The sequence below is a fragment of the Stegodyphus dumicola genome, chromosome 11, assembly GCF_044657685.1.
Source record: "Stegodyphus dumicola isolate Sdum_Otavi_A_Nest chromosome 11, ASM4465768v1".
Lineage (NCBI taxonomy): Eukaryota > Metazoa > Arthropoda > Arachnida > Araneae > Eresidae > Stegodyphus > Stegodyphus dumicola.
In genome coordinates, this window is record NC_140778.1 from 100713681 (window position 1) to 100740575 (window position 26895).

The 26895-nt window shown below is 32.2% G+C and overlaps 2 protein-coding genes across 4 annotated transcripts in view; one reads left to right on the forward strand and one right to left on the reverse strand.

Annotated features, from left to right (window-relative positions):
- On the forward strand, positions 1 to 26876 carry Prosbeta3 (proteasome subunit beta type-3). The gene is made up of 6 exons (XM_085827025.1): positions 1 to 158; positions 467 to 651; positions 4138 to 4245; positions 7302 to 7479; positions 19646 to 19740; positions 26767 to 26876. Exons 1-6 carry the CDS (start codon positions 156 to 158, stop codon positions 26813 to 26815), a joined length of 618 nt encoding a protein of 205 aa, XP_085683151.1. The 5' UTR covers positions 1 to 155; the 3' UTR covers positions 26816 to 26876.
- The window catches only part of LOC118202421 (uncharacterized), a 62051-nt gene continuing 60657 nt past the window's right edge, over positions 25502 to 26895 (reverse strand). For 2 of the 3 annotated variants that reach the window (XR_015044080.1, XR_015044078.1), the window contains exons 12-13: positions 26658 to 26705; positions 25502 to 25793 (exon numbers count right to left, since the gene is read on the reverse strand). The gene's annotated coding sequence lies outside the window, so the exon portion shown is untranslated. The remainder of the gene's footprint in view (positions 25794 to 26657; positions 26706 to 26895) is intronic. The other variant, XR_015044079.1, reaches the window with a different exon arrangement.

A 26895-nucleotide genomic window follows, 5' to 3' on the forward strand; every position in this document is an offset into this window, starting at 1 on the left:
ATTTGAACTTTTTATAAAATGTGCACGGAGCCCCCGTTGCTTGGCAACTATAATGGTTTATTGTACTGGCAACGGAAAATGCGAAGTGAATGATTAGGCTACTTTTAGGAATTGAAAGTTTTGTACTATAATTTAATTGAAAGTCTAATCATACCATGGTATGTGTTTCTCTATTTTTATGCTATATTCTTAATTCTGTAATGTATCCTTTATATATAACTGCATTTTGGTAAAGATGGAAGAACAGTCAATAATGTAACAACACAAACGCCGGGAATAATGATAAACTTTATTCATTCTCTAAGCAAACTTATAGGATTTCAGCATTATTCTTTTGTTATGTTAACACAAATCTGTATTGATAACTACTTGAACTTAACTTTCAATAGTGAATTAGACTGTGTGATTTAAAAAGTTGTATTAAAATATGTTTAATAACATTTTATGTTCGTAATAAATTTTGTAGAGTATCTTCGAATACAATGGTGGTATTGTAATTGCCATGAAAGGAAAAGATTGTGTGGCGATTGCAGCTGATAGAAGGCTGGGTGTCAGAGCACAGACCGTAGGAATGGATTTTCAAAAAATTTTTGAAATGGGACCTCGATTATATGTAGGTTTACCTGGTTTAGCAACTGATACTGCCACTGTGTAAGTTTTTTTTTCCTTTCTTTTTTTTAATAAAATTACTGTACTTTTGCTGCTTTCCTTTTTTGTTCATGAAAACACAATGTAAAAATTAATTGATAGACTTTGATTAAACACATTTCTCTCCTAGAAGTAACTTGTAGCATTTACATTCATTCATTGCCAAACAACTTTGTCTTAACAATTGTTTAATATGTTTGAGATTACAGTTTGAGTAATGTGGATAAATACGTTTTTTTGAAGTTTTGAGTGTCAAAAATGTGTTTTTATTTTGTATTTTTTTATCTATCTTATGTATCCAGCTAGATCATTTATAAATATTTAAACTCTCCATGATCTATATGCTTGTTTTTAGTAATAGAATCCTTACTAAAACATGAAATTACTGTTTTATTTAATATTATTTCAAACAAAATAAATTATCTTGCTGACAAATTATAAAATACATATTTGATTTGAAGATGATATATTGCTATTTCATATCTCATACATGACTTCTTATGTAATAAAAGGTAAACACTTTTTCAATAATTCTGGGTAAAGTGCTTTATGGACTTTATATAAATTCCATAAACTGTCAGATGACGTATCTACTTAAAAGCAAAATGGGCAAAAATGTATGACATGAGGAAAATAATTTTGCGGTACTATTCGGTTTTGAGGACCGTAAAAAATCGCCAAACTATTATTGATGCCAGTGCTGCCAAAAATAATTGCGGCAACCCTAACGCAAGAAAGGAAGTGTAATAGTAAATAACTATTTAAGATTGATGTTTTAATTTAGATGAAAACTTACTTTCATATAGTACTTTTTTATTATTATAATTTATATCAAAAAGTAAACATGACTGCATGGAAGCATAAAAGTAAATAACTGTTTCAGATTATTATTTTAATTTAGATAAAAGGTTAATTTCACATCATACAATTTTTTATTATTATTATTTATATAAAAAAGGCTAAAATAACTGAATGGAAACATAATAGTAAATACCTATTTCAGATTTTTATTTTAATTTAGATGAGACGTTAATTTTATATAATACAGTTTTGTATTACTTTATGAAAAAAGGCTAAATATACTTGCAATTAAACGGGTGGCATAAAATTTTTTATGTCTTCCAACATAGCAGAAAAAATTTCAGTTTTTTTTTTGTGCAAACGTCTGTACATAAACTCGGACAAGTAAAAATCAAAATGCTGTCGAGCAGTGCCCCGATGGCGTTTATTACGCCATTTAGCACTGCCCCACAGCCGTTCTACTGTTTGTGTATGACAGCCACTTTCCGTGTCCACAAAATTGTAGTTGTGGTTGACAGTAAAGTGTTCAAAACCGGCATCTTGCAGTTCATCTGACTTGTATGATTTCCAGCAGTCAGTATAAATAACCCTTCCTTCTACGATATTATCCTTTATGATCCTCAACAAGGTTTTCGCCGATCAATCTGAAACAGCGACTAAGAAACATTCATTTGATTCTCTGCATAATCCGCCAAAAACCCATTGTGGCGGAAGAACACGTTCAACATTGTTCTTTCTTTTACTGAAAAGGCTTTCGTCTACTTCAATACTTTTGCCTCATCCGCCAATTTTAGACTTGGGTCGAGCAATTAAAGCTGAGGCACACACCTCAGGCATGTAACTGTTCCAGTCTACAACTGTACTGTGGTTCATCTTGAGCTGAAGTTCACAAAATTCAACAGATGTCATTTCCTAACACCAAAAATTATTTTATATCAATTATTTTATAGTTTTATTTAACACAGCTCAAACTCTGTGTAACAGCGAGCAGTAATATGAACAAAATAAACCACTCAAGAAAATTAATCACAAACTTGACTGTACACAATGTTTCGGGTAAAAATATTACTAAATTTTAATGCACATATAATACATACAAATGTAAATTTGTATGTATAATTGTACAAATGTAATATATTACAAATGTAAATTTGTATGTATTATATGTGCAGTTTTCTAAGATGAGCAGGTTTCTAAACAAACAACAAACTAAGTAACTACTACGAACTGAGAGGTTTTCCTCCTTTTATAAGATTTTAAAATTGCGTGCGAAAATTTTCTGGTACTTTCTCGAAATCAAAACGACATATTTATTTAATGTTAAATGCACGTGCTCTTGTATTTTTAATTTTCCGGCTTAGCTTTCTTCTTTTAATATTCGTCACGCGCTGCACTGCGCGGGAAATGAAGCCATTTAATTTATAATTGAACTAACATTAGCTTTTTAATTACCAAATTCGTAACAGTAACATATTCGTGCATTGAGTCTAATGCAGTTAAATGTAATAGGCTCATCTCTGTTTTAACTAAAATATAATAATAAAATGTGACAAAATCAGTGCTAAACAATGAACACTTTTTCCTGCCACATGCAACTGAAAGAATGCAGGCAGATGGGAAATTCGTCCATTTTTTCATGTTGCAGGAAGGAAAAGGAGAATGTCCTTGACCTGAATAAGGTTTTCTCTGAAATCGATGAACTGGAAGCAATATTTTACTTAAAGCTCTAAACAAACTTGCATAAAAAATAATCCAAAACTTCTTTATTTTAATTTTGAAATAAGTATGTTATTGAGAAATATGTTGCATTTATGAGCCTTAAATGTAGTCTTTGAATTATGGTAAATACAATGACAATAAGCTCATTATAAAACAGTTAAATGCCTTAATCCTCAATTTTGTCTTCATTTCACTTTTATGTCAAATAATTTTTCAAACAAAAGGATGCTGCCACCAAATGCCACTATGTATTATAATTAAGGAAATAATGTAGCAAATATAAAAAGAAATATATGGCAACATTTACAATCGGGAATTTTAAAAATATGCTGCTTTTAAAATTTTTGTCATTGTTAAATCATTAATTTGTGAACTGACCAGAGGATATTAGTGGAGAGTGGTGTTTGTAATTAATACTGAGCCATAAAATTTACAAATTGGAATTTACATACAAATTGTGAATTGGAAGTGATAGTTTACTGAAAGCTTGTTGCTATTCCGCCAATTCCACGTTACAATATGGAATTGGTGAGATGTTATGTTGGCCACATCAGATTTTTTTTTTTTTTTTCCAATTGAATTCACAATTGCTATTTAAAAAAGGTGACTTATTCAATGTGTATACCACTTTTCCTATTTGTAAATTATTGTTATAAACCAATGTTGATTAAATTGATAAGATTTCTTACTATTAATTTTTGTCAGATCTTTAATGGGTAAAAATTTTTACTCGTATAAGAATGACTTGAATATTTTCTTTGTTGCCAATCTGATTTTCGAAGTTCTGTTTTATACATTAATATAAATGGTGGTTATGGTAATCTAATTAGCTACATTATTTTTTCAATATAGTTTTGAGCATAGTTCAATATAGTTTCAATATAGTTTGAGCAATATAGTTTCAATATAGTTTTTGAGCATATTATTTGTAATTTTTTGTACTTATTGATTTTAAACTTACTTTTTTAGATCACAGAAGTTGAAATTTCGTTTGAATATGTATGAATTGAGGGAAGGAAGAGAGATGACGCCTAGAACATTTGCTTCTGTCTTATCAAATCTGCTTTATGAGCAAAGGTTGTTATTTCTCTCCTTTTTTGTTTGATAATTTTCCATAATTATAATGTTTTTTATTTCTAAACTCTAATCACTATCTGAAGAATTCAGATTAGAAATTATGAGCTGGAATTATTTCAAGGCAAAGTATATTTAGAATGATAAAAGTTCATGTTAGTTTTACCGATCTGCTTTTTTTTTGGTAATTTAAAATTTAAGAATTTTAAAACCTGATATTAAAAAATTTCAGATCTCTGAAAAAAGAATAAGAAATATGTGCTTTCAAATAAAAAAAATTAATAATTTAAAATTCTGAGAAATTTGAAATTAAAAGTAAATGTAGTAATTGCTTTTTTATTCCTAGTATATGAGTTAAAACTATGGACGGGTACCTGGTCTCTTTTCTTACTGGCTTACCGCTGGAATCTCTTTCACGGAAGCCAGAGTACGCTGTCTTGTTGGATTTGATTTTTTTTTTTTTTTTTTTCAATTTTTTTCCACTTCTTTATAATTACTATCTGAAAAATCATCACTTTCGCTATCTTACATCATTGCCATTATTATTTTTTTCAATGCATGTATTCTTTTTTATACATTATTAATCCACAAGCCGACGTATACTATACAATAGGGAAACACGTGACCACTCCCTCCAAAAGAACCGTGCAACCAACAAAATTTGGCAAACTTCCAATCAAAGCTGAGTATTTCCTTTCATTTCCTCCACGCCGAGTAAAACCGTGATAAAACAAATCGTACTAAAAAATTCTGCTTTGTGTGAGTTTTCACAGGATAATAATTAACTGCAATATATACGAACCTGAGATAACTCGGGATAATCAGGCAAGCGGTTAAAGTCATTTTTAATATTTCTTTCTTTTGGCATTTAAATCATAAGACCATGTCTTTTTTATGTATTTTAATGTGTTTGAAAGTATGTAGATTTTTACTAGTTAATATTAATCATAATTGAATCCTGTTTTCTATGTTCTGTTTATTTAGTGCCAGTTTTTTAAAACTTTAAATTATTTATCAAAATTAATACAGGGTTGAGTTACATTATTAGAACCTTTTTTCTAAGAACTGGTAACCGCCATTATCAGTACTGGACAGGTACCAGATGTTGTGGAAATTAGGCAATGTGCAGAATGCAAGAGAGGAGGAGGCTCCATGTACTGACCATATGAAGTGTTCTGGAAGATTCTTGATGAGTAATTCACAGGTTCTTCTGGTAAATCTGGATGCCAAGGAAGTAATATTCTTCCACTGAAAGGTTTCACTACCATGTAATAAACAAAGTGAATATATGAAGGTGTATAGCGTCAGCAGGTATGGAGATGTAACCAAATTGTTTCAGAGTGCCATAGGTAGGCTTTAGAGGATCCAGCAAGTATCAGGGAAACATGCCTCAGATTAGGATGCATTTTCCTATTGTCCAGTGTTCTAGTGTTTTGCACAGATACATCACCGTGCATTCTCTCAATGGTGCACAAATTGGGATTGATCTGAAAAGATAGCCTATTTCTTTTCCAAATTTGGTATTGTTATGCAGATTCCAAGCATTTTTGTTAGCGATTCATCGTAAATTTCTGTGTAGTTACTAAGCATTGTCTCCAGAGTCCTGTATGTAGCAAAGTAAACTGAACTATTGCTGTGGGCATACACAATTTGATCTCTAGTTTGTCAAAATTGGTCCACTGGTGGCCATCGTTACCGCTGATCTATGGGGGAAATTCACAGGTCATTCAGATTTCCAAAATACTGGCACCAGGCACTCAATGGTGAAAAATCATTTCCTAACTTGGATAAATCAGATCCTTCACTGCAGTTGTTGATCTGTTGGTATCCAGCTATTATATATACCGTAGTGAGCTTTTCAAGCAAACAACCAATTTGTAACTCCCCCCCCCCCCGAAAAAAAAATTTCATTTTCAGAGTTTTAGTTAATATCTCATAACAAACTCCAGCAATCAATAATTAATATCACGTACAACTCGCAACAACTAATATGTGGTACCTTTCCGTTTTGCCGGCGCAAACAATAAAGTCACCAATAATGGTACAACTGTTGCCAAACAGAATATCTTCGCTGGTACCTTTTTATGCCTCATCTTCAAAACAAGTCATCGCAGCCATTTGTTACCAGATTGATTGTTTCTTTCAATACGAGCATACAATTACGTAGAAGATTTACAAAGATAATTAAATTTTATGCCCTAAGACCATTCGCAGTAATTAAGTCAATTAGGATGCAATCACACCGCTCACCCAAAGGCGAAAATACAAATTTTTACAAATTTATTGTCTTTATTTATTAGTTTTATACAAAATTTTAAACCATATTAAAATGTTTATGCCTTCAAAATAAAAAATTCTTAGAACTAACATTTTTTATGTGTATACGCCAACAAATTTATGTTGTCACCAACAAAGTCTGCTTGGCGAGATTTGTCCTGACGAAATTGAAAAGTACTTAATTTTTTGTAAATAAATTTTTTGTTGCCAATATAGCATTTTCAAAGTCTTTAATTAATATCTTTGCTAATTAAAATCATACGAAGATGAGAATAGTCGAAATGGCTTCCTGCAAATTTTGGAATCGGGGGGTACCTCTCTCAAAAGTCAATTCCTTGCCATTCCAGGGGAGATGATGTTACAAACAGACAGATGCTTAACAGATTTTAATAGTATAGGTAAGGTTTTAAACTTGACCTGTGCTGTCTTGGCTAATCCTGCCAAATAATAGTGGTAATAATGTAACTAGATCCTGTATGTATGTGTAATTTATTTCTAAGTTTTTATGTAAAAAATTAATTAGAAAAAGTTAGTTTTAAATCATGTATTTCATTTTAGGAAAAATTAAATCTTGAAAATAATTGTATGATTGATTTGATGTCTAAAACTCGATATTGATAAATTGTAACCAGGTGTAAATGAGTATTTTATACTATATCAGAAAAATGTACTATATGTTTAAAATAATGTATAAAATTCATGATTAATACCTTTTAATTAAATTTAATTTTCTTTAAACTGCAAATTTGAATGTTTGATAATTGTGTCTTGTAATTTTTAAGGTTTGGACCATTTTTTGTTGTGCCTGTCATAGCTGGACTGGAACCCGAAACGTATAAACCATATATTTGCAGTATGGATGTAATTGGTTGTATAAATGAGCCTAATGATTTTGTTGTGGCTGGAACTTGTTCAGAACAAGCATATGGCATGTGTGAAGCTTTATGGGAGCCTGATTTGGTAAGTCTCATACAGTGGTTCTCAACCTCTTCTGCCACATGCACTCTTTCATCACTACTGGAAGATCATTTCCCCATCACCTCACCAAAACTCAAGAAATATGTATACATTTATTTAGCTTTAGAGCATTTTTAAATGTGTTTTATAAATTAAACAACAAGAAGTAAAAGAAATGATAAATATAAAAACTTGAAAAAAATAGTAGTTTTTATATTCATTAATCTAAATACTCAATAGCTAAATAAAAGGCTTACCCCATCCCTTCTTGAACTATGGAATCATTCCATTGAGGAATTCCCCACTCAATGAGAACCACTAGTTTATTACCATACATTTTCTGCTTTTTATTGCAGTTATTGTTATCACTTTCATAATTAATTAAAATGGTTTCATTGCTAGCAATATATTTTTCTTTTCAGTCAACATGAAAGGACCAAATAAAAATTAACATCAACCTCATAAGATTTTTAAAATACATCCCTTTTTACTATGATTTGAAGTTATTTCCCTTTTATCCTGATCTACTTGTTGCTAGAGTGCCTGGACATTTCAAAGTCATTTCACAAATGCGTTCATCAGCATCTCAGGTCCATTTCATCAATTCATTTGGCACAGCGTGTTTGTGCATCTTGAATTTTATTCACCATTTGTCTGGCGCATAATAACCCTCGAGGTTTTGTGCCATTAAAAAATCAACCAACCAACCAAATAAAAATTACTAGTCATTTACTGATGTAATATTATAGTTTTTTTCAATGGTTTTTATATCAATAAGAGCAAATACAGGTCGATTATGAAAATTTATTCAAAAGTCAAATGTGTATGAGAAACATTTCAAATTCGGGAATTCACAATTGATATGCTAACCACTATACTAGCTAGGATACAGACACTTTTATTAGTATTTTATAGTTTTTTGACATAAATACACACTAAAGATATAAGCAAGTAGAAAAACATTAATAAGTTCATTGGCCACATGGACATAAAGTCAGAATTAAGCAATGTTATGGTAAACATAAAGAAATATTGGTGGAACCAGATTTAATCTGTGGGAATTGATGTGATTGTTATAATGAACAGATTATTAATAATGAGGGATTTCAAGATTTATCAAATGCAAATTTTCCTGGTTTGGTTTATTCGATTACATTAAAGCAAAAGCACTTGAGAGTTATCAACCTAACGTGAGGGATGCCTTCACGGATGACTTTTTAGAGATATTGTCTCATTTATACTTTACACATGGGGAACCATGGAAATGTCCATGCCACTAGCCTGTTCTCTGGGATTCGAACCCCGGACTGACTACCGGTGTTTAGCGACTTTACCACTCGGCCTCTGGTGGGCCTTTTGAATTCTGAACATTTCTTGTTGCTCAGTTGCTAGATAGGTGCTTTAGCCAACAAAGCTACAGTGCTGACTGATTTGGCAAATATTATGTAATTAATACATTGAGTCTGCTCTCTCATTCCCAAGTAATGTATTCCCTAAATAGAATTGGTACTTCTTTGTTATAGTGGCACCTGAGATTAAATCACCAATCAACCAAGATATCTCACCAAAATCTAGCTGTGTGTTTTTACAGTTCACCATGTGATCGTATATTAGCACTAGCAGTGTCTTCTTATACCTCGCCCTGTAATCTTATATTAGCACCGTGTTGCATTTTTGATTTCATTGTGAGTTCTTATATTATTCATTTTTTATGAGGTTTTTCGAATTCGCATTGTTTATTAAAAAATATATTCATTGCGTTTTTTGTGTGTGAGCATGACATTAATAATCTTTAATTTACCAAGTAATGAGTTGGGTACCATACTATTTTCCAAGAAAGAGGCTTTTTTCCTGACAAATGAGTATGTGAAAATGGCGGCACCTGAGATTAAATCACCAATCAACCAAGATATCTCACCAAAATCTAGCTGTGTGTTTTTACAGTTCACCATGTGATCGTATATTAGCACTAGCAGTGTCTTCTTATACCTCGCCCTGTAATCTTATATTAGCACCGTGTTGCATTTTTGATTTCATTGTGAATTCTTATATTATTCATTTTTTATGAGGTTTTTCGAATTCGCATTGTTTATTAAAAAATATATTCATTGCGTTTTTTGTGTGTGAGCATGACATTAATAATCTTTAATTTACCAAGTAATGAGTTGGGTACCATACTATTTTCCAAGAAAGAGGCTTTTTTCCTGACAAATGAGTATATGAAAATGGCCACAGCGTGAAATTTCATGTTAACGATGAAACCATTGAGGTGCTATATTAAAAATTGCAAAATGAAAAAGGGCTTCGGTGTTAGAAATTGGTTCAGCGGTTCCAGACTGTCGTTCGTTACTCCATTAAGGTCTATGTATTCTTGTGCAGAGGAGTTGACAATGGTGTAAAATAATACAATGACAACAAAATATTGGGATGTTGCAGAATTAAACTGCATACTTTTTAAAGTATTTCTGCTCTGAATATGTTGTAGATGGCTGGAATTTTTGTTGTTCCACTCTTACATATTTTTCACTTGCTAATATTTTCATTAGAAACTCTGTTGGACTTTATGTATTCATAAAAATGCAAATCAGTAATCTGAATCAGAACCTAAATTCTTAATCTGAAATCATAATATCTGGATATTTAGTATTCTAATTTAAACATTCTTTTAATATATACCCTTATAATACATTTCTTCATGAAAAATAAATGTTGTTTGTAGTTGGAAAAAAATCTTTTGTACTAAAGCTGATATATGTAGAAGTGAAACTAATTAATTAAACATACAATCCATCTCATATAAAGAATCCAAAGATGTCTGATAACCCTAATTGTAGTACATGTATATTCATAAAGCTAGAATGAGGAACAAATTATGTTTTGCATACTGAAAAAAAATGTTTCAATTAAATTTTTTCTGTTTCTAATACTTCATAAATGAATATAGTACATGTTATTAAAACTTTTATTGAATAAGATTTGCAGATTTTCAAGTTATTATGTAATTAAGTTATGTTTTTAAGTAAAGCGAATTTTTTTTAAAGGTACAGTTACAAACAGTTGATCATGATGAAACAAGAATAGAAAATGGCCAATTCTAAAGTGAAAGAAATAATATTTTGGGGGGGGGGATTAAAACAGCATAATTAAGTTTTTATACTATTTGTATTTATTTAATATTGTTACGTTATTTTCTTCCTTCACGTTTGTACGGGGTTTGTAGATTTGGAGTGAATAACGATGACACTTAAAGTATTGAAACACACTTTATTTAGCAATATTAATCAGATAGCTCTAAAATCACTTTTACAGTCATTGAACTGTTATAAACACGCTGACACGTTCAGCGACACAGCCTTCACACTGTCAGGCAATAACGGTAAAGACAGCTTCACTGCAAAGCACCTGAGTACAGCTCCCGACTCTGCTTGGTCGTTCTCGGAACTTCACGTACTCTTGAGGCTCCACGCAATGCACTCGACAATACACAAGAGTATAGCTCTCGACTCAGTGCAGTCTAAGACAAAACTCAACGATACACTAATTCGCGATGTACTCGGGGCTAGACTTCAAAACACTCGCTCAATGACTGACTATCAGCTTGCTAGATGAGGCACACACACTAACTGACTGCAAACCGGCAGGGTCTATATAGCTTTTGGCTTGTGTTCAAGAACATTCTCGGCTAAACCGGTAAGAATTCATTCCAGAAGGTTCTCTATCTGTCCATGGCATGTCGCCAAATAGGCAATTTCTCACCAAATGTGGCAACCCTGCCTTCCCTTGTCATTTTATGGCAACCTTAAAACTGCTTTGTGGGGAAGCCATCTTACCGCGCCTGTACATTTCGTTACCGCTGCCCCCTCCCAAGGACTGCACGTCCTGGGCAGTACAATCCTTGGTCAGCAGCCAAATTCGATACAATGCAAACATTTTAAAAACATACAGGTAACATAACTAAAGAAACAAACATTTACATTACATACAAACTTCACACAGAAACTAGGTAAGAAAACTCATGCGCAAGAATTATGGGTACCCCTAAAAATGAGAAGCAAATATTTACACTATGTACAAGTTATATACACAAATAAAACACATCACAATTTCAAATAATACAAGTTAAAGTTCTAAATGAATTTCAGTCTCTGTCTTTTCATTAAAATATTCCCGGGTCAAATACTTTTCCACTGCAGTTCTCAGATGCATTTCTGTTTTTCATGTCACAATCTGAAGATTCAGTCCTTTCGGACTTTTCATCCATTGGAAGATTTAAAACAGTTCGTTCATCACTATGTGGTTTTTATTTGCATCATGTATACAATTTACCTCGGTATTTTTAGCAGATGGTACACACTTATTTTCCTTCGTTTCCTGTGAACCAGCTTCAAATTCTGCATTATAGTCATGAACGGAACCCAATTCTTCACAAACGCAAGTATCGAGGTTTAAAATCAAGTCCTTATCTGTACAATCAGCACTATTAGATGCGCAGTTAGTTTGTGAGGTGGGTGAATTTTCTTGCAATACTGGAGAACACTTCTTCATCTGTACATCAGCTTCTTCAATCTCAGTATCACATTAACTTTCAGATGGTTTAACACTTGCTGACTGTGTTTTCATAACTTCACTATCAGTGTTGAAGAACTTAACAGTCACATTTTCACTTTCTTTCACTTCCACTTCAGGCACTTGAGAATCAAAAGCTTCTTTCCCGTCTTTTATTTCTTCATGTTTTCGTTCTTTTTCATTAATCCCGTTAGATGCTTCATCCATCATTTGTAGATCTTTCTTAGGCAGTTTGTTAGCTACTTCTTTCATTTCTTCATCCTTGGATTCTCCAGATGCCATTACTGTCATTTCACATCTTCTTTTATGGCTCCAGTTTCTTCTGGAAGCTCCACTTTCAGCTGTTGGAGTTGCTCTCGCATCTTTTCCCGGCCAACATTTATTTCTCTCCCCCCCCCGGTCTTTCTTATCTTCCAATCCTGCTTTCATATCTTTCAGTGCGGCTTTGATCTCAGCTTTTATCTCCTCCTGTCCGGTTTTCAACTCGGCTAAAAGGTCCATCAGAGTCTTTGCTTCTTTTGCCATGCTTTTCCTCTGCAGGTGGGTCACTGGCATTTACTCACAAACCCCACTCCTGACACCAATTGTTACGTTTTTCTTTCTTCTGACACCAGTTGTTACGTTATTTTCTTTTCCTTCACGTTCGTACGGGGTTCATAGATTTGGAGTGAATAACGACAACACTTGATGAAGTATTGAAACACACTTTATTTCCCAATATTAATCAGATAGCTCCAAAATCACTTTTACAGTTGTCGAACTGTTCTAAACACGCTGATATGCTCAGCGACACAGCCTTCACTCTGTCAGGCAATAACTGTGGAGACAGCTTCATTGCAAAGCACCCAAGTACAGCTCCAGTCTCTGCTTGGTCGTTCTCGGAACTCTACGTACTCTCGAGACTCTCCACGCGATGCACTCAACGATACACAAGAGTATAGCTCTTGACTCAGCACAGTCTAAGACAAAACTCGCACTCGGCGCTAGATTTCAAGACACTTGCTCCATGACTGACTATCAGCTCGCTAGACGAGGCACACACACACACTAACTGACTGCGGACCAGCAGAGTTTATGTAGCTTTGGGCTTGTGTTCGAGAACATTCTGGACTAAACTGGTAAGAATTCGTTCCAGAAGGTTCTCCATCCGTCCATAACATATTGCCAATTTTGTTGCCAAATGGGCGATTTCTCACTAAATGTAACAACCATGCCTTCTCTTGCCATTTATGGCAACCCTAAAAACTGCTTTGCGGGGAAGCCATCTTACCGTGCCTGTACATTTCATAACAATATTTAACATACATTTATAAGAGTAAATGTAAATTTCTAAATTACTGATTTTAAAACATAATGAATTTTTCAAGACATCTCTAAACCTTTCTATTCATAGTAGGAAGAAAGTCATGTGCTCACCATTAAGTATATTAATATAGTGGAATGATAATACATTTTGCATTTAAATAAAGAGTTTAGATACTGAAGGCTGAAGTTGTTCGTGATTTTCATGATCAGGTGATTATGGTAGTTTCTTCTTTTTCGTCACTGGCATCTTAGAAAAGAAATTAAATTGGTTAAAATCATGTGAAAATATTAAAAGTTAAGATATATATACTGTGAGAAATCTTTGTTAAAAGCTAATGGTAATTGATTTACTTTTCCAATCTGCAAATTTTATACAAAGTGTGAGATCTGGACTCGCCAAGATTTCGACAGTTCCACATGTTAGATCATCAGTTTAAATCTAATGACATGGTTATAAAATTTAAAATATGAAATAGTGGTATGAAATAATGAAGCATTTATGACCTTAGGAGAATCAAAGTTTACAAAGAAGGCTCAATATATACTTTTTTTTTTTTGCTTTAATAACTTCCTTTCAATGTAAATTTTTTAAGGTGCTTCATTTTTTGTGCTAATACTTTTAGTTCTATAGATAGATAATAATTTCTTGATCTAGGAGTTCCAAAATTCTGTTGTCCAAGTCCTATAACTGCTGTGGCAAGAATTCCCACTAAATTTTCAATCAAAATTTTTTGTCCACAACAATCACCATCATTTTCTGGATTTAAGACCACAATACAGCTTTCGCCATCCGTTAGTTTATTGATATTGTGGCATTATGGCATCATAGTGAAAAAATTCTGTTATATAATCTTTCTTTATTACCTTTTCTTCACAAATTCTATTAATTCAAAAATTTTGCTCTTTATTTATGTTATCTAAAAAACTTTTTGCACTACATCATAAAGATTACTTAGTGTCTGCTATACATTATTTGTGATGGATCTTGAGATTGGCCAGTTAAAAACATGTTGTTCTGCTAAATTTTGACTTGCTTCTATCACATGCTGAAAGCCTAAATTCCATTTGTTTAGTAATTTTACTTATGTCTGTTTTCCACACATGCCTAAGGCTTATCTAAGTACCAAAATAAATAAACTTCCACATATATTTAAGTCTTATCTTGAGCCAACCCTAGACATTTTGCATCCGGGTTCAGTCTTTGCAAGTCTGCTGCCAATTGTCTCCTTAAATTTTGTCTCTGTACATTCTTTAAAAATTTTGCAGCTTAATGCCCTCTCTAAATTCTAACATTTTGGCCATCTTTTAATTTTGTATTTTGTTGATTGGTACTTTTCTAAATTTTAAAAATTTTGCCTCCCCTAAATTCTGCTGCCCAGTATCACCGCACTAGCTCTGGCGTTGATCTTGGGCTTATCTGAATAACAAATCAGTTATTCTCAATTCAAACAGCACTAAATGTTTTGGCCTATGAATATCATTTCCAAAACCTTTTTTTTCGTGTGTACGTGTGAAAGAAATTTGTGTTAAATTTATCCTCATGAAAACACTCAACCAGGGTTCATAGTGGTCCTTACAAGTGTTTATAAGTCCTTATATTCGGAAAAAAAAAAATAAAAATAAAAATAAAAGCCTTTATAGGTGCTTTCTTTTTCTCTAAAGCACTTATTTCTTTGTTTTTAGTGCTTATTTTTGGCTTTTAGTGCCTATTTTTTTTTTTTTTTTTTTTTTTTTTTTTTTTACGAACGCAGGTTTTTCCCAGTTACAAAGCCGAAACTAAATAAACAACTTATTTTCCTTATATGGAGCGTCAGATGGTCAATCATACTCCCAGAAATAGCTTTTCGCCCCTTTCTTTGCATTAACATAACCTTTGATGCGCGCGAGTACAGACAGTAATAATTTACATTCTCATTCCGCATGGTCAGTTCATATTCACATTTATTATGATCGGTATGCTTATATTATGAGTATATGTATGAATATTTATAATAATGTATTTGCAGTAACTGCTGAAGTATAGATAAACTTCAAAAATGGGTAAGTGTGTTTTAACACAGATTGGTTTTCTAAGGAATAATATTTGGAATGGCATAAATAAAGTGAAAGTAATTGAATAGTCAAAATACTCTTTTTTTTTTTTTTTTTTTTTTTTTGCCAATGCATTATACAGTACGGAAGTTGGGAGTTCTCCCCTTTCTCCGCAAAATATTGAATATTGAAACCGTTGCAGTCTGCAGCAAAGCAAGCAACGGACTTTTTCTCTTTTGGTCACTTTTCAACCTGAATTGAATAGGACTAAATGTTCTGCGGTCTACCAACCCAAGCGAAGAATAATTCTATTCCGGAAATTTAATGCAGTCTGTTCAAAATTAGAATGAAAAACACCCCAGATTGGTAAATCTATTAATCAATATGAGTACGTCAGGGATATCGTGCGGAGTGCAACGTGTCCTGCTCAATAATAAATATGCCACGTGGGCGCATGATGGTGAAAACCGGAGGAAGCAAAGGGAAGTTTTCCTTTATTTAGTTATTTATTCTCCGAAAATGGGCAGCTGTTTATTCCGATTGCGTAATATCAGGCGAGGAAGAATTAAGGCACATGTATTGTGCAATAGCGTTTGCGATATTTCACAGAGATAAGATAGTTTTACTGTGCTTGCTAAAGTAATTATTTTTTAGTTCCATTGGGTTATTTTTTATATGGTGCACATATTGAAATGTCAAAAGCATTATTTAGCTGAAAACTATAATGAACGGCTTCAATCTACCCCCTTCCTCTTTATCAGTTACGCTCGATTATCCGAAATTTTCAGATATTCGGCAATTTCCGAGTATGCCGGTTAGTTAAGCTTTTACTGTTAAAGAATGACTGCATGAAGCAATTTCCCATCTTCTGATTCCAGGAAAGTTTCTTTTCTTACTTATTTTTACTTAAATAACTTTGCTTGCAATATCTGTTAAGGGAAAACTGTTATACAATGAAAATTTAGAAAATATTCAGAATTTTGATTTAAGTTAAATTATTTAAATATTAATATGAGTGGGAAAATATATTGTATTTATTTTTAGGTGCCAAGCGAATATAATAAATATGGCTTATTATTATTATTTATTTTCTCTATTTTGAACTGAAATTTCATCATTAAATCTTGTAATATAATTTAGTTTAGCATAGTTTTTTTTATCCTTCATTGTAAATTAGTTCTGTAAATTGAACTGTTATTTAAAATAAGAAAAAGAATGTAATTGTTTTCCATGGTTGAGTAATGGTCATTCTCTCTTTTAAGATTATGCAGTTGTGTATAATGTAATTAGACAGGTGCTTATTTATTTTTTTTTTTTTTTTCTTAAAATGTGCCTGAAAAGTGCTTATTTTTTTAACTAAAATGTGCTATGAACCCTGTCAACACTTAGCAGGGCAGTTAGCTTAAGTTTGTTATAGTTGCCAAGCATTAACATAAAAGGTTACCATGCTCAATTACTAATATTTTATGTAAAAAAATTGTTAAAACATCACTTACCGAGTCATTTCTCAAATTGCTGCGTGTTGATAGTTATGCAGTGATGAAAGCAAAATAATAATTCACCAGGACAGCATGAGGAATAAAAATCATTCGATAGGCTTAAAATCAAGGATGTTTCAATGTAGTGTTTTTTTTTGGGGGGGGGGATGTATGCCTAACAGAAAAGCAATTATGGAGCTCTAAATTATTGCTTGTTTATTTATGAAACAATGATTGTTTCTTCTATATGCAAGTATTTTATTTAGTGCCAAAGTGAAATTAAGAGTTAGGCCTCTCCACATGTTTTATTATGAAAAAATATCAAATGTGCATGCATTTAGCATATGGGAAAAATATTCTAGAAGAGAGGAGGAAAAGGTTGGTGGTGGTTGGAAGTCCAGATTGTAGATCATTTCAGGTATTGGACATCCAGATTTTAGGCATTGTACCATATGAGCAGTTTTTGACTGTATCCTAAATTTAATTGAACTAACTACTTAGTAAGTTGAAAGCTTGACATCACAGTAACCAGAACTAAATTACTAATTAAAAGTTTAATTAGATAGTCTTAGATTGAATAATTTATAAATCTTTCTTATTTTGTAGTCATTTTCATCTGAAAAATGTATTTACAAAACTTATTTATGATATTATGAGTATATGTAATATTGTATTAAAACACATTGATATTAGTTATAAGTTTAATTTTTGAAATATGAGGATTTTTTTTATTTCTTATAAGTTTTCCGTTCAAGCACAGTGTGCCTGCATAGGTTCATTCTACTTTTTTTGGGGGGGGGGAGATCTGATTATATTCAAGTATTTATCTTGTTCATAAACCAAGCAGAACCCCCTTTTTTTTTTTTTTTTTTTTTTTTTTTTTGTCAGCTTTTCATGACTTTAATGAACTTAAAGTGAGAAACCTATATGGCTAAAGGTCTAAATTATAAATGAGGGATCTCTTACTTATGGGTATTCTGTTTGTCCTGAACAATTCAGTCATAGCAGCTTGAAGAGATGCATTGTCGCACTGTGATATGCTGCAGTATTTTGACTTAATAATGCACCACACGTGCTGTAGTGTATTACAAATGTCAGTTAAATGTCCTTTTTCAGTTCTCTTCCTCTAATAAAAGGAAAGTCATAATTTTTATGACTTTCCTTTTTATGACTCATTTTAGGAGGCATTTGTTCATAATGTGACACCAATATAGGTGTGCTGCATGTGCAACAGATACCTTGATAATCACATGGCTGGATCACCATTTTATTTGCTAACTTAGAAAATAATAACTATCTTTGATGATTGCAGCATTATTGAAGCAGAGATTTTTTAACCATCCCATAGTAAAAATGTACTATCACTGAGAGAATGAAATTTTAAGCACTGCACTTTTGAATACATATTTTCTGTCAAGTATAGCATTATTTATTTATTTATTTATTTATTTATTTTATATTTCCAAGTTTGTTTTGGGAAGGTTTGCATATTATGAAGTAATTTGTAGAGCATCTAGTTTTTCTTTCTTTCTTTTTTTTTTTTTTTTTTAATTATATATGACTGGTCTCAAACTGGTGGCCTGTGAGCTGCATCCAGCCCCGAAATGCATTTCAATTACATATTTGTTATAAATATGATGCTTAGGAACAGATGCATGGATTAAACGTACACTGCTACTTAAAAAAAGCGGGATAAAATAAATGGGTTGGGACTTTGACACTGCAGTATGGGAAGAGAAATTCTCATGTCAGAAATATCAATAATTTATTTTGCCAGCTGACAGTTGGTTTCCCCCCCCAGTTCAGTTGGTACTTTTGATATATACTTTCCTCAGTGAGTACTTGGTTAGTCTATGTATGCGCAGTTGTGCAGTTCATATTGCTGTGCCAACAAAACCTGTTTATTTTTGCTTGTTATCAATGCCTATCACTCGGAATTTTTTTTTTTCCCTGCTTGCTGTTTTTAGATCATGCTTTTGGCCCACATGTAATTTGAGCTTGAGATCACTGTCATAAGTAACAGACTTTTAAGGTTAAAGAAAACACACTGGCAACCATTGTAGTATCAGAATTCTCTTTCTTAAAACGAACAAATGATGTGATTTAGCAATCTGAAACATTTTCTTTTCATTGTATTTACACATATTCCAAAATTTCCTCAAATGAGATTACATAAGTCAGAGATTAAAGGAACCTTATGTTGCTTGCCTATTCACCTGCCAATAATAGAATTCTGACAAATTACAAATATCTGTATCTCTCACCCTATGTGCTCTAAATCTCTGTAAAATCCTTTTTTTATAAATTTTCAATAATTTTATTCTTTCTCTCACAGCTTATATAACTTAAGCACAGAGATACTACCATAATTTATTTATATTCTGTTTAGATATTTCCTCCCCTTCAGCTCTTTCTTTCTGTAGTTTTATTGCTTACATAATTGTAGCTTCTCGCAATTTTCTAAAGCACCCACCCATAAGTCATTTTGATGGAAGTTGATAGATAGTGAATTTAATGTGGTAAATTTCCTAAATTTATTTTTCTGGAAGCTGGTAGGTTTGTAGACTGCTTGTACTGATATGTTATCGTTCTTAGTGTTTTTACTTGTATGAATTGATTATGCATATATCTATCTATAATTTTGTTACTATCTAATGATGCATTTTGTTTTATGTTTCTTTTATCAGAAGTTGAAAGCCCTTTGAGCAAAAAATTAATATTGAAAGAATAAATGTAAAAAAAATGAATCTGTATGTATCTATCCATTTATGTAATATTTTATGTTGCAGGGACCAGATGAACTTTTTGAGAAAATATCTCAGGCTTTAGTGAATGCTTTTGATCGTGATGCTATTTCAGGTTGGGGTGGAGTAGTCCATATTATGTAAGTGACTTTTCATAATCCATCGTATTTTAAATATGGTTATTAAGATAAAATCTATATTTATATACACGGTAGCCCTTTATTTTTGCTATAGAAAAGAAACTGAAACTTGGTATAAATTAATGCAAAATCAGTAACATACATTCCTGATATCCAAGCATACCATAATACAACAAATATCCAATAATCCGACACATTTGAATATTATAACCATGCTGTATTATTGAACTAAAACTGTTTAATGTTTCAAAATGATTTTGTCACATTATTGAACATGCTGAAGAATGAAAAAGAATTGCATGGTTATTCTGGTAATTTACACTTTCATCAAAATTAAAAGATGATGAGAAAAAAAAATATGTTCACTATGTTGCAACCAATGACCAATACAATAATGATTTATGTTAATTAAATACAACTGAAGACAAAATTACACTTCCGCACATAAATTAGCACCAGAAATATGCAGATTCAGTGACTGATAATGCACTTGCCATGTTGAAATTATGGTCTGTAGTATTCTTTAAAGAGGATGTGTTTCCTGAGATTGGTCAGATTGTAGTTATGGCTCAAAGGGCATCATTTAAGTGAAGATCAAAAGTGGCAAATAATTTGTAGAATCAAGGGAGGTCAAACATAAATGGAGGTCGCCCAAGATTTGAATATTCCTCAAAGTGTCATATCAAGAGTTGAGAGCCACTATTAAAGCATTGCATCAGTTAATAGACAGCCTGGTCAAGGGCAACAACTGCATCAGAAGACTGTTTTCTGTTGTTGGCTCGAAGAAACCACAAAGCAAACTAGAGGTTTTGTTTTAGACCCTCATGGTGCCACAGGAACTCAAATTGACCGTTCTGCTGCTGCATAAAGGCTTAACTAGGCTGAACTCTATGCGAGAAAACCAATGGTATCCCACTCTTTCCAGCTTGATGGGCTCATGTAAAATGGTGCCGTCATTATGTTCACTGGAACCAAGAACACTGGGCTTGAGTAATGATTATTGATGAGTCCAGATATAGTCTGAACAGTGATTCTAGATGTGTTTTGATCTGGAGAGAGGAAGAAACACGTAACTTGCCTTCCCTTGTCCATGAAATATCCCATTTTCACGATTGTGGTTTAATGGTTTAGGGAGGAATCATGACAGATCATGCAACCAGCTTCATATCTTTCAAGGAGGTTCTGTAACTGTTCAGAGATATGGGGGACAAGTTATTGAACCTGAAGTTGGACTATTTAAGACGCTATCACATGCACTATTTGCTGCTGAAACACGAATTCAAAAGAAACATTTCTCGTAGCTGCGATTCCACGAAACCGGGTTACCATATTCAATTGGTAAACAGGCTGAAAACCAAACAGGAATCAGTTATCACTCAGATTGGTGAAAGAGACGTTTGCATTCATGTCCCATGTATATACAAAATATATTTTGTAATTATTTTAATACTGTTGGCTCAATACTTTGGCAAAATGACATGTGTTTATTACATGAATTGTTACTTTTAAATTGTGCATTTTTTTAACCGATTCCTGTAATGATCTGTTGCATATGTTTTTGCAAATATACTTTTACATTGTACATTCAGTGATTTGTCATTATTTCTGGTTTTATTATTGTAAACAATATTTTTGTATCCATATATTTATTTAATAAATTCATGTACACAATATAATGTCATTTACTGATACAGTACACTCTCGATTATCCGTGGAATTGGGTGGCGCGGCGGCCGCGGATAAAAAAAATCGCGGATAATCTGGAAAAGGCTTAAAACGGATATAGCAAAAGAGAAAACAGTCATTCCAACTTTGAAAAATTGTTTTATGTACAATAAAATGAAAATAAACAGCAGGAAATGTTTAACTAACGCTTAATATTTTAGTATATCACTCAAAACTAACCTAAAATGCATTTTGTTAATGAAAACTGAAAAGTGGTTAGTATACTTACGAGAGGCGTCAAGGATACACAGAAAAATTAATACATATGTACTGTTTTAATACTGTAATGTATTATGTAATTACAAATGCATAACTGTAAAACTACACCTTTTTGAAGAAATCAGTCATTTGTGTTTGTTTCTTGCTTTGGAAGCATTTTCTCTTGATTCGAGATTGCATTTTTCGTAGCATAAGTTTCTCGGCCAACTGTGCATCGTCTTGTTCTTCCAAATAGTTCAGCAGTCCGTTGACTTGTTGCAAAGCCCCTTCGTGAGTCTTCCGCATCTGCACAGGGGACTCTTCTTTGCCTTCACTTCGCTGACCTTCATTCTCAGTGTCTCCCCTTGCTTTCTTCACAATTTCATCATGTGTCAAGCTTTCGAAGTGAGGTTCATTGACGTCACACTCCAACAAATCGTTAATGTTTTCAGCATCGACGTTCTCACCATCCGGAACTGTTTTCACCATATCGGCAAGAATTGCTGTGGGCGTGTTTACATCTTCATTCTCTTCTTCAGAACTCAAAGAGGTTAGGTTGTTGTTGGCTTCTCCATGATTTTATGAGGGTTGACGTTTTCACGGAGTCCCATGCAGATGCAATATCGTAGATGCTGTCCAAGATTGGGTAGTGTTTCCAAAACTCTTTTGGATCATAACCTTCTTCAATTTTGGTCATTAGCAGCTTGGTTCAGTATGTTCTCTTCATTGTTGCAATGTCTCCTTGGTCCATGGGTTGGATTATTGCAGTAACGTTTGGGGGGGAGAAACTTTGCAAAAATATGTCCATCAGAATACTTTAGCACACTTGTTGCTGGGTGAGAAGATGTGTTGTCGATCAATAGCACAGCTTTTTCAGGCAGGTTTTACGATTTAAGATGTTTACGCACTTGAAGAACAAAGATTTTTTTTCGAACCATTCTTGAAAAATGTTTCGGTTCATCCATCCTTATTTTTGGTTAAAGTAATCAACGGGCAAATTTTCTATCCTTGTGCCTTTGAAAGATCTCGGTTTTTTTTCTACTTTCCAATGACAACAAGTCTAAGTTTATGTCCACCGGTAGCATTACTGCAAGACATTATAGTGATCCATTCCTTGCTGCTTATATGACCCGCCGCTTTACTTTCACTTTCAAATGCCAAAGTGCGAGTGGGAAGACATTTCCACAAAAGTCCCGATTTGTCGGCATTGTAAATTTGTTCAAAAGATAGCTCTTCTTTTAAAACAAATTCTTCAAATTCATGATGGAAATCGTCGGCTGCTTGTTGGTTACCACTAAGTTTTTCCTCATTTCTCGAATTCCATGTCGCTGCTTAAAACGAGTCAACCAGCTAGAAGACGGCCTAACAACTCAAAAAAGATTTTTACCTTTGCCGACAATGATAGGACCGTTTACAGGAGTACCCTCTTTTCGAACCTGAGCTAACCATTCTGTCAATGCAGTGTCTAGCTCATCGAAAGGTAGAACCCTTCATAGTTTTTCGCGTTTTCATTGCGGAAGCACTGTCTGACATTGATGCAAAGTTCACCAGTTTGTCTTCTTGCTTTAGAATGTCACGCACTGTTGTTTCGGGATTCCGTAATCCAATTCTATCTGCTGCTTTGTAGCGCCGTTTGCTACTTTGCTTTGGAAATTAATTCTAGTTTTTGCGCAATCACCAACATAACCTTCTTTCGTTTTCCTGACATTTTAAATCAGTAACGAAAAGCACAAGCACTGAACACGATAAAAGATAAGAAATTAACTCCGACTGGTTCGCAAACACTATCAGGCTTAAACTAGCAATGACAAGTGGGAGAAAGGTGGACGTGTCAGTAAGATTAAGACTAGAGAGGGTGGTGGAGCGGGCACTGCAAGGGTGAGTAAGAAATGACTTACTCATCAGAGGGGAAGGTTCCAAAAAGGCCTGGGATATTTTTGCCATAAATAAGCATGATGTTAGCAAATTGAACATCTCGCTTAGTTTTGTGAACATTTATTTATTTATTTATTTATTTATTTATTTTTTTTTTTCTTGTAAAAAAAAGAAAAAAGAAACTTTGTGTGGCAGATGCGGATAATCGGGAGTCTACTGGATATGTTTTGTGATGAGTGAACAATATACATTTTATCCCCAAAATGTTAAATATTTCGTAAAGGCTACTCACTCAGTTTTTTTTTTTTTTTTTTTAATTCCCAAGTAAATTACAAATGCAAAGGTTATGTGTAAAAATTTTAATGACTAGCTTAATGCACAAAATGCACTTCAATTATCTTTCCGGGGAGAGACATCTCAACTCAGTTATTTAGTTAGCTGTTGTTGATTCTAGTGAATTCACGGCAAGATTGGATTAGCTTTCTCTTTTCATTGCATTGTATTCTAACGTTTTTAGTAGTTTGGAGAATAACTGTTAATTATATTGCATGACATTGTGTACTTGTACGAATATCTCTGAGGAAAATTCCTGCATTCTGTTATATTTCTTTTGCTAAAAATAAATTTTATTAGCGTTTTATTGGACATGTGTATTCAGTCTATTACGAACCCCTACTCACGCAACAAAATAAATGTATACTTGAGTTTTAATAACGACTCCTTGTGTCGATTGAAATAGAAACATTTTGAAATATTTTTTTTCGAATAAAAGAGTTCATAAAATATTACATCAAAAACAACCTTTCCCTTTTTGGGATATGAGTTCTTTTATGATCAGTTTGTATACAAAAAAAAAAAAAAAAAAAAAAAAAAATTCAGAAATTGTTTACAAACATAACATTGATAAATATCATAAAAATAATGATAATATATTAAAATTATATTTAAGAAATAACATTAAAATAAAACATCTTTATATTCTTGTTTCATATTTTAAAGTGACATTACTTTTCTGTTTGGTGGCTTAAAAATATTTTAATTCTGAAAAATAAAGAAGTTAATAAATACGATAAAGCAGAGTTTCTGAAACCTTAGCTAAAACTAAAAGTTGTTTTAAAAAATTTTAAAATCTGTTTCATTTGTCTTTTATACTTTTTCATGATATGAGTTTTCTCCAACATATATTAATTATTTCGGAATATTTAAATGTGTAACACTTTTGTGAATTTTCCCCTTCCCCAAAAGCGGGGTTTTTGCTCTTATTAGGTTGGTAGGAATAATTTTTCTTTAGGTTTTAGACCTTGCACATTGGAAGGTCTTTGAAGGCGAGATATATAGACATACAATTTTCAGAAAAATGTGACAAAATAATGATTGTCTTCATGGTATTAATATGTAATGGATGTATGAAAAATTTGTGATGAATTTCTTACGTTGTGGATAATTTTTAACAGTGAAATCAGAATTCTTTGAATTTTCTTTTAATACCAGAAGTCTTTCTCTTAACTTTCTTAACATAAACACAAGTATTAAAGTCAAAGAGAGCAAAGGAATTAAAAGATATTTTGGTGCCATTCATAGTTCTATTGCTTGGCGCTTCATTAAATTCTAAAAATTCTTCCACACATTGGCCCTGGTGCCAGCCTTGACCTTATATTATATCATATTTATTCCTAATACTTATGTTATTAAAGAATGTTTCTTATGTTTAGTAGTTTTTAGCTTATAATATCATTTGAAAATCTCTTTCTTATTATAACTGCTGTAAAATGGTCTTGATGCTTTTTAATTAATATTTTTTAGAAATTAAAAGTAACTCTAACCATGTAAATCCACTATAACTGCATAATTTAATTATATGTAACTAACTGCTTTCTCTTAGAAAATATCTCTACATGTTAAAGGTGAGTTGTTGCTGTTCATTAATCCGTATTGGGGTTGCAAGATACAACACAAAAATGTAAAAATTAGCATAAAACTTTATTCTTTACAGCTAATAAGACTTAAAATAATAGTATTAATAACAAAAACTATATTCTCTGGTGTTTCAGCAGCTTATTGGAACTCTGTATTAAATACTGTATATTAACTGGGTTACAAGACCAGCAAATCTACACAAAGCTATGACATTAACTGGGCCAGACAAAGTGCAGCTAACTTTCAACACTTACCAACTATAATCAGGCATTCATGTCTCTTCTGATCAGCAGTGTTCCATCTCTGAAGAAGCAGTCATGGTGGCAACAGTCAAGCATCTGTTAAGAATCATGCTGATTATTATTTTATTTCACAATTTAATTCATGCCACTACACATATAATTTATATAAACCTCTGGACTGAGCAAATACAGAATAAAACGGGGCATAAAAAGAAGAATCAGTAACAAAGGCTAACTGTTAATAAAATTTGAAGAAAAAGTCACTTACCTTCTTTAACCCTCTAAGTGGCATGAGGCATGACTAGCTTTAGAGATTTTTTTTTTTTTTTTTTTTTTTTTTTTTGTTACTTGATATATATAATAAATCAATAATATTATATAACTTAAGATATATATATATAACTTAAGGTATTTTGCTTGCTTACTTTCTTTAATAATATAAATGTAATCTTAATGAATGTAAGTTTATGAAAATAGAAGCTAAAATAAGTAGTTATATAAATTTAGCTAATAAATGCTGCATAAATACAGGTTTTCATGACAGATCAAAAAAACCTGTGCTGCTCAGAGGGTTAAAGTATATGGGATTATTATAAGCATAAAATATAAATATTTCAAGAAATTTAATAATTTAATGCTAATTGCATGAAAAAATTTATGAAGTTTTTTTTTTTTTTTTTTTTTTTTATAATTTAGTTAAATATTAGATTATGTTTAACAATAATGCATCCTATTTACAGATTTTTTTATTCTTATAAATTACAAAAGTGAAATTCAGGCATAGATATTTTAGTTTATTTAGTTCCTATTTGCTTGATAGGTGCTTGATTTTTTTTATTGATGGTCCTTAATACAGAGATGTATAAGAACGCTGCATACCAAATTACAATTATTTAGGTTTTTAAAAAAGTATTATTTTACATACATAATTACAAACATGGCAGTGTTAAGTGTCCTCACCTTTCTGGTTCCAAAATATATTCTGAACTGGCACAAATCAAGGGCTACCTGTAAATATTTGACATACTGAAATTGTTATTTAAAACTCATATAATTTTATATTTTTTAGTGAGAAAGACAAGATCACAACAAAGCTTTTGAAAACAAGAATGGATTAGCTGTCAACAATGTATTGTTTTCTTCATATATTTAATAAACATTTTTATCTGCCTTTTTTAATTTATTAGAATATACATAA